General features: G+C 38.0%; 1 protein-coding gene across 1 annotated transcript in view; it reads right to left on the bottom strand.

Moving 5' to 3' along the window:
- Nucleotides 1-8,171, bottom strand: part of LOC117344654 (E3 ubiquitin-protein ligase MIB2-like) — an 18,106-nt gene extending 9,935 nt beyond the window's left edge. The window contains exons 1-6 of the mRNA XM_033907480.1: nt 7,970-8,171; nt 7,258-7,396; nt 5,282-5,388; nt 3,385-3,591; nt 2,444-2,583; nt 5-91 (exon numbers count right to left, since the gene is read on the bottom strand). Coding sequence (XP_033763371.1) covers nt 5-91; nt 2,444-2,583; nt 3,385-3,591; nt 5,282-5,388; nt 7,258-7,396; nt 7,970-8,171 — 882 coding nt within the window. The remainder of the gene's footprint in view (nt 1-4; nt 92-2,443; nt 2,584-3,384; nt 3,592-5,281; nt 5,389-7,257; nt 7,397-7,969) is intronic.
- Between the last annotated feature and the right edge of the window lie 1,451 nt (nt 8,172-9,622).

Consider the following 9,622-nt stretch of genomic DNA (forward strand, 5'->3'; position numbering starts at 1 on the left):
CCACCCAGTCACCATGATCCTTTTGTACAATCTCCACAAACTCCTGGTCATCTGACACCATGACGGTGTCATCAATGTTGACATCGTGAACCTAGAATGGACATACGGTATAATGTCACTATGTAGTTTGTAATAAAAGCATTGTTAGTGATATCAATACATGGTAAATTAAGGATCTTCTTAACTGTCTTCCTAATGTCTCCAACGGCATTGCCTTTATTTTGACATTCATTCAATGTGAATCATTGAAATGATGAAAACTCTATAATTTATATTAACGTTTACTTATGATTTTTTTTTAAATCCCCAAAGACAAAGATTGGTGTGGAAGTACGTAATGCTGTTTTGACAGGGGTGTGTTGATTCAAATTATTTCAGGAAAAATGTGGTGGGGGACTTAAAAAATTATTCCCTTGTTTCAGTTAATTCGTTGTTTCAGTATATAGTGGTGAAAATCGGGACATGAAATGTACTTCGTTGTTACCAAAATTTCGTTGTTCCCAACTTCGTTATTTTCGAAGTTGAGCGTATAATTCTTCATACCGATGAGGGTTTTTTTTAGAAATTCGGAATGGTTTTTGTTTTAACAGAGTTTGACAATAATAGCATATCTTTACCAAAAATAAAAATTCATAATATAGATTTTAAAAAAATCCAATACCTTGACCAAAGTGTCCGGATTAAGAATCCAATTGTCTCCACCAAAATTTACTTTAGCGTCACCAGACCGTGTAAATTTAGTTATTTCGCCGACTCGTCCTGGTAACTGTAAACACGATTATGCACCAATGTATCATATGCACTAAGTGATGGTGATCCGAAGATAATTACAATTCGCGTCCATATATGTAAATATATTGCGATCTAAGTATTCATATAATCTAATAGACGACTTCCACTATGAGCAAATCAGTATATCGGGCCGACCATCACTGTGCCATTGAAAAGTTATCTCCCTTCGTCAATTGTGTTACTATGTTATATATCAAATAATTAGCACATTATATCATATACACTGTGTTGGTGATCCGAAGATAAAGATTTGAATTCCATGTCGTAGTTGTACTGTGATGAATATATAATATATATATTGTGTTAATGTCAAATGATCCCCGACACCGCCACAATCGCCTAACGCTGTTCAATATGGGGAAATAGCATTGACCTATATTATACATGTTTCAAGCCTAATACTAAGTCTAATGGCAAATTCGACTCAATCTTATGGATTTTAATAAGAAATAATAAAATTTATTTCCTGCCACATGTAACAAGACAAAAACATAAGTATTAAACGTATTGAAAACGGTGTTTTTGTTCTCACTTTTTAAAACGTATTATGCAATGTGAAAACAATCAAAATGCATGTTTTACTTGTATAGTTATAGAATATGTCAATAAATCAAAGAACTGTTTAACTGTCGACATCACGATCTCATTTGGAGTTATTTCATTTCCTTATGCGATATAAAACCAGACATGTTCGATGTTGTTCTGTTTTCTGTTCCTATTTTGAGAACGTGACTTGGGCCAGATTTGCCCAACACTTTTTGTATGGCGGGTGTTATCCACGAAGCAAAAGACGCTTATCCTTCCGGACTTTCTGGTCATACTTTCATTATAGTTTTTATCGGGTGTTCATGCCAATCAATACTTTTGTTCGTATTTTGGCCTCGATTTTAATTAAATCTAAGGTTTCGTTACTATTTTGTTATAATGTTGTTTTCATTTGTAAATTAAGCGGAGGATGATATGAAATTTCACTTTAGATGGGAATATTCTTCTTCTACCGCATACACTAGATATTAAAATGTTTTTGTTTCCATACTACCCTGCAGGTAAGGCAAACAAATGGTGCCTGCTGCCCCTACTGCATGATTGTAAGAGACGATTAAATTTGAGATCTTATCTTTTTTCTAAAAGTCTTTCTTCCTAATGTCTCCCTTGACAGTGCCTCACTTTTGACGTTTGGATGACCATTCGCCCCTGTGAGGAAGGATTTGGGTTCTGTGCCCTAGCCGATCCATACCAAAGTCTTTAAAAATGGCAGTTTCTACTTCTGCTTGACGCTAAGTATTTTAATTTGTAGTGGGACGACTGGTTCGCTAGTTGTAAGTATAATGTGAATGGGTGAGGTGTGCTGCTTGGTGTCTTCTGAGAAATTTAGGCAGCACTATAAAGCGGCATCATTCCGGCGCTATCAAAATGAGACAAACACGAATATACATCAGCCTCAAAAATACTCATACACTCAATCACTCACCTCATAGATATGGCACGCAGGGGAGACCGTCCTTAAATGACCATAGTTGTTTATAGGTTGTTAAACAATACTAAACCAAACTAAATTTAACTGTTTTCATGTATATGTAATCAAATTATGAATAAAATCTAATTACAGCATGCCATAAAAACCGTCTGGTACATCAAAAGCATGACTTACCTCGGCCATCCTTACGTGCCAGCCGCCATGTTCCTTCTGAGCGACCTCCAGGTCTTCCTTGGACACACCCACACACACCTTGTCATTAACCTTAAGGAAAATCGCGGACAGATCCTCGTACACTTCAAAAATATCAGCGTCTGAGGAAACAGAAAGTAACCATAGTTAAGGAAATGTTAAACTGCTATCGCATAGTGTTTCTCCTTGTATTAGTGTACATGGCGCGGATCTTACTCTTTTTCTCTTAAAAATATGTATCCAAATTAAAACAAAATTCTACTTTTATCATACCCAAGAAGCGTAGCATGATTAAAACAAACCTCTATTCCACATGTTAGAATTCACTCTGCAACTTTCTATTCTCTGTAAAATATCACGTGGTATCCAGACACATTCTATTGTGGTAGGTGACTACTGTGTGTTTTATTCGGGGATGAACACCCTCGTACCAACCAGGCCAAGGAGACACAAACAGGAGAAAACTAATGACAGGATGAAAGAGCAGACAGGTTGTAACAGTGATAGGAACACAAACCAACCTTATGTCTCCTTGGTACACACCAAGAAGAAAATTCACACCCTGAAGATGTTTTATTTCTATTTAGGGGACATTCAGGACTATATTATTGATCTACATTCCGGACTGTTGTATCTAAAATGTGTCATTTTTCTCAGACAATCATAAAACCCTGGCTCCTTAACCGAGATGCTGAAATGCATTTGAACATTGCGTGTAATTGTTTCTGGAAAAGTATCGGGATGAAACCAATGATACTATTGCTTAAATCTTTTATCAATTAACCAGGTTTTTTAATTAACCAGATTTACTACTTAACCATGTTTATTAATTAACCAAATTTACAAATTAACCAGGTTTTTTGTTAACCAGATTTACTAATTAACCAGGTTTCGTCCATAGCATTGATCGCACGGCTACCTACCAAGAAGTGGAAGGTGTTCTTTGTAGTAATCGTACCCTGGGGCTTCTCCATCGACTTTACATTTCAGGTCGACCTTGCCCTCGAATCCCACACGATATTTCGCGGTTTTCTGTGTCTTCTCCCACGTGACTGTAACACTGTTTCGGTCACCAATACCCTCCTCATACGATCGGAGACCTGTCACAGTTCCCGAGCTGCCTGCTCCACCTGTTCAGAGACAACCATATTTTTTCTACATTGAGAACATTTTTATATGTACATATTGTATGTACTTAGTGAGTTTGTAATGTCTTGTCTTCACAACAGCTTCGTATAAAAACATAATTTACACATGTTTGATGATACAATAGTGACAAACCGTCCATTATGTCGGAGGTGATAAATTCTCAATCCATTATCCAAGTAGATATTAATTTTTCCTGTAGCATTTTTTTTAGGAAATACTCCGATACAGAATGCAATGATGTTATGTTCTTTTTCTTAAATAATGTCAGTAAATTATCCATTATGTCCATATTCAATGCGAATTTACCCCCAAGATTAACAATGACCCTTACCTTGGTCGGACCAATCCCAGTTCATTCCTCTTTTACCCCCGAGATTAACAATGACCTTTACCTTGGTCGGACCAATCCCAGTCCGTTCCTCTTTTACCCCCAAGACTAACAATGACCCTTACCTTGGTCGGACCAATCCCAGTCCGTTCCTCTTTTACCCCCGAGATTAACAATGACCCTTACCTTGGTCGGACCAATCCCAGTCAGTTCCTCTTTTACCCCCAAGACTAACAATGACCCTTACCTTGGTCGGACCAATCTCAGTCAGTTCCTCTTTTACCCCCGAGACTAACAATGACCCTTACCTTGGTCGGACCAATCTCAGTCCGTTCCTCTTTTACCCCCGAGACTAACAATGACCTTTACATTGGTCGGACCAATCCCAGTCCGTTCCTCTTTTACCCCCGAGACTAACAATGACCCTTACCTTGGTTGGACCAATCCTAGTCCTTTCCTCTTTTTACCCCCAAGATTAACAATGACCCTTACCTTGGTCGGACCAATCTCAGTCCGTTCCTCTTTTACCCCCGAGACTAACAATGACCCTTACCTTGTTTGGACCAATCCTAGTCCTTTCCTCTTTTACCCCCGAGACTAACAATGACCCTTACCTTGGTCGGACCAATCTCAGTCCGTTCCTCTTTTACCCCCGAGATTAACAATGACCCTTACCTTGGTCGGACCAATCCCAGTCCGTTCCTCTTTTACCCCCGAGACTAACAATGACCCTTACCTTGGTCGGACCAATCCCAGTCCGTTCCTCTTTTACCCCCGAGACTAACAATGACTCTTACCTTGGTCGGACCAATCCCAGTCCGTTCCTCTTTTACCCCCGAGACTAACAATGACCCTTACCTTGGTCGGACCAATCCCAGTCCGTTCCTCTTTTACCCCCAAGACTAACAATGACCCTTACCTTGGTTGGACCAATCCTAGTCCTTTCCTCTTTTACCCCCGAGATTAACACTGACCCTTACCTTGGTCGGACCAATCCCAGTCCGTTCCTCTTTTACCCCCGAGACTAACAATGACCCTTACCTTGGTCGAACCAATCCCAGTCCGTTCCTCTTTTACCCCCGAGACTAACAATGACCCTTACCTTGGTCGGACCAATCCCAGTCCGTTCCTCTTTTACCCCCGAGACTAACAATGACCCTTACCTTGGTCGGACCAATCTCAGTCCGTTCCTCTTTTACCCCCGAGACTAACAATGACCCTTACCTTGGTCGGACCAATCTCAGTTCCCTTTTTTACCCCCGAGATTAGCAATGACCCTTACCTTGGTCGGACCAATCCCAGTCAGTTCCTCTTTTACCCCCGAGATTAACAATGACCCTTACCATCTTGGTCGGACCAATCCCAGTCCGTTCCTCGGACGACCTTTGCTCCTGGGAACATCCTAAGAGATCGCTGCTTATTGGAGGTAAAACGCTTCGGTACCTCTACCCTTGAACGATCAGAAATAAATCACAGTAACAAGTTTGATTATAGTTGTATGTGTTAATCTGGTAGAGGGTTAAGGTAATAGGTGTAGTTCAAGGCAACAGACGCCAGACCCAGTAATCCTCCGAGGGAGTGTATGCGATAATGGAAATTATTTCAAACGATTTGAGTAAAAACACGAAGGAATGGTGTCAGTAAATACTCGAGGGAAGTTTCTGCGAAAATACCCGAGGGGATGATCTTAGTAAATACTAGAGGGAATTTTCTGATTAAATTATCGAAGGAATTGTCTGAGTACAAACTCAGGTGAATTGTTTGAGTAAATACTCAGATTAATTGTTTGAGTAAATACACAAAGGAATAGTCTTAATAAATACTAGAGGAAATCCATTGAGTAAATACCCAATGGAATGGTATGAGAAAAGACCAGAGGGAATTGTTTGAGTAAATGCTCGAGGGAATTATCTTAGTAAATACTCAAGTTTGTTGTTTGAGTAAATACTCGAGGGAATTTTCTTAGTTAATACTGGAGGGAATTAGTTCAGTTAATACTGGAGGGAATTACGTAAGTAAATACGCGAGGGAATTTCCTGAGAAAATATTAGAGTGGATGGTTTAAAGTAAATACTCGAGTAAATCATCTTAGTAAATACACGAGTGAATTGTTGAGTAAATACTCGAAGGAATTGTCTTAGTAAATGCTCGCGGGAATTATCTTAGTAAATACTCGAGTTTGTTGTTTGAGTAAATACAGGAGGGAATGTTCTCAGTAAATACTAGAAGGAATTGTCAGAGAAAATACTCAAGGTAATGGTCTTAATACTCGGGGAATTATCTTAGTAAATACTCCAGTTTGTTGTTTGAGTAAATTCTCGAGGGAATTATCTGAGCAAATGTCCGAAGGAATTGTCTGAGATAATATCCGAGGGGTTTATCTTATTAAAACCCGAGGAAATTATCTGAGTTAATACTGGAGGAATGATATCTTAGTTAATAATCGAGGGAATTGACTTAGTAGAAACGAATACGAGTTAAAAACTTTTAAAAACTTTTACACGGAAGAAATGATTTATTGCAAGATGAAAATTTAAGAATTTGTCAAGTCACTCAGATATACATCACTAACTCAAATAGATTCTGATTTCTCTCCTACACCCATTTTAGATTTATATTTCATGTATATATTTACATATGGTATGTTATGTTTTTGTGTATGTATACATAAGTATGTGTGTATATATATATTATCAATTGATTATACTTATTCTTTTCCGTTGCCGACAACAAAAGAGAAACGGATATTCAAGGAAGTAAGGAGTGAAAGGAGAACGAAACATTGGCATGGGAAGTGATGAACATTAGTACCAGCAGCAAGCTTTGGAAAGCGCTTTGTGTATACTTCTGTTGTCGGCATCGGATTAGCTCTTATCTAAATTACTTGGGTGGATATATATAGATATGTCTCTCTCTCTCTCTCTCTCTCTCTCTCTCTCTCTCTCTCTCTCTCTCTCTCTCTCTCTCTCTCTCTCTCTCTCTCTCAATTTAAATATGTAAATATGTAAATATGCCATCTTGTTGTAATGATTATGTATAATTATATCGGGAAAGGGCTTTATATAAGTTGTATAACTTGTGCCCAACCCTTTGTAAAGTTCAGTTACAAATAAAAATATGTTTAAATCAAAACGAGTTATATCATATAAAATCATTATCTGATTTCACCTGCGATATTACGTTATGATATTGGTGGTTTACATTATATACCAATACATGTATTTCTATTGATCATTTAAAGACAAAAACTGTTACATACTTGATGAAATCCCGGTATATACATAACTAGTTTTAACACTTAATTTTCAATCTGATAAACACGTGTCTCTCGTCATGTCTACCCTTTATGTAGCACACACTACAGAGACACACCCCTTCACACTGCTTACAGTTCCACTTCATTCCAAATATCCCATCTACCTCACACTCGGAACAGGTGGCCGAGCCGAAACGTACTCCTGTGCGAATTAACATATACATGTACTTGCTCATATTCAGTAAAATAAGCTTTAATTTATCGTTTATCAAAATTGGTTCACCGCGTTAAAAAAGGGTGATTTGACTTTTTGCTTGGTAGATGACATTCTCGGTATTTCCAAAGATGAACAAATATTGACCTTAATTAGTCGCCTTTTAACAAATATGACACACAAGTCTTTAATATTTTAAAAAAATACATGTGTATGGATGTACCTAGCAATATTATGATTTATCTTTATTCAACGAGAAAACATTCAATATCCTCTACATATTATAAATCTTGTTTTATATTCAATATCTTGGAATACTGATATATCTTATGAGGTATAATATAAACAACGCGTTTTTGAAAATAAAGGCACATGTAGTGCAATGTAAATGAACGAAATTTCAAAAATACGTGAAAATACAACTTTTAAAATGTCAGCCACCTATTTCTGATTTTTTAAAAATCACATATAACTCAAGATGGTATAATATTTCAATGTTTTACACAAGAAATAGTACCCCATCGTTGAAAAATATGACGGTTCAATAATGCTTTTTACTACCTGTTGGGGCATTGTCCAGGATGCAGAGGTCACATTTATCATCCTCTCCCGCGCGACATGTCGTCCTTGACCCCATATCCCAAACTACCGTGACAGTGTTGTCGCCATGGTCCTCTACCACAGTTCCAAGATGGCCGTCACCACCATCCTCGTTCCCGAGGTTCCAGTCAGGTCCTCTCACCACCCTCAGTCCCAGAACCATTGTAGTTGTATGTTCTATACTATGACCTTGACCTAAAATGTAACAATAGAGAGGTTAAGCAAGCTACGTGTACGTGTTAAACGGATGATTCCCACTTCTTATGTGTATGACGTCGTCATTTTCTGGCATCGAGCACCGTCTACACGTTGGCAGTAACTTGTGCACGTAAGTACAAATGGTGTACCTTTCTGTGATATGTTTATTTACCAAATGAAAAGTTATCATCACATAAATTTTAAGACATTTTTTCACCCTGTTCAATGGACTGAATACTGAATTTGATTTTAATTTTGAAAACAAGCTGATAATCTTGCATAATGGCATGTGGTTGCAATTCTGTACTATTCCGTTCAACATAGTGACATACAGACAACAATGTTGTTTTTTTTATTTTCTATTACCACAGTGTAGAACTATGTGTATTGTCATTCGAAACTCGTCACAATATCTTTGATATCTAGAAAGAAAGTTTCTATGTGTCACAAATAGGTCTATTTTACATACAGAAGCACCGTATCGCAAAATGTATCCAAAGCATATGGGGCCCGTAAATCACTCAAGAGATTGTAAGAAGTAAATTATTGCATATGCAAACATTCGAATGCTTTGACAGTCTTGATAGGCCTTGCATAGGTAATGGGTTAATGAACTGCATGGATGAGTTTATTCTGCCGTCACGAAACTCGAAGTCATTATTAGTTTATTAACTTGACGTTCGTTAAACATATTTATCCCATAACTACGCTTGTTTCACAACTGATATGGCACGTGATAAAATTCGTAGCAGTGTAACCAAAGGTCTGTAACCACTTTCTAAGCCTCTGATTGGTCATTTGTGACCCCCAAAAAATCTGATTGGCTAACATCTGGCCTTTGACCACGGACCATTTTTACTATTCTCACTTATTCTTGTTTGTCGTCTTTCTTCAAAAGATCAACATGGACACGTTTAGTGGATTTGCATAACTGGGTGAGAGAGGTGTCCTCATGGAAATGTCGATTAATCTTGGGGTTGAGTCATACGAAATATAATTTGATGATGGTAAAATAGACGACGCACGGAAGCGAGATAGGCCTATTGCATCGATTATTGCGAACCAAAACTGACATCCCACCTCCCCCTTGCTTCTCGACATGCAGTGGACGCCGATAGCCATGAATGAATTATCAAAACAATGAACAAATTTAATACAAAATGGTTAAATCGCTGTCCCTAATCATATTCATTTGAATGAAATGGTCGCAGCATATAACGTCGGTCCACTGTAAGCCTAGAGCTTCCCTTTTCCCGGTACAGTAGTAGCTAATATAACCGTTATATGTAGTTCGGTGTCATTCGGTACGGATATAAAAAAAATTAAGTACCTCATTAATGATAGTTCGAGCTTCGACCTGCCAAATATACTATGCAAGTCGGACTGCTTGAGTATGCTAAACGACGAAGTGAAATG

Source organism: Pecten maximus, chromosome 16 (genome assembly GCF_902652985.1).
Source record: "Pecten maximus chromosome 16, xPecMax1.1, whole genome shotgun sequence".
Lineage (NCBI taxonomy): Eukaryota > Metazoa > Mollusca > Bivalvia > Pectinida > Pectinidae > Pecten > Pecten maximus.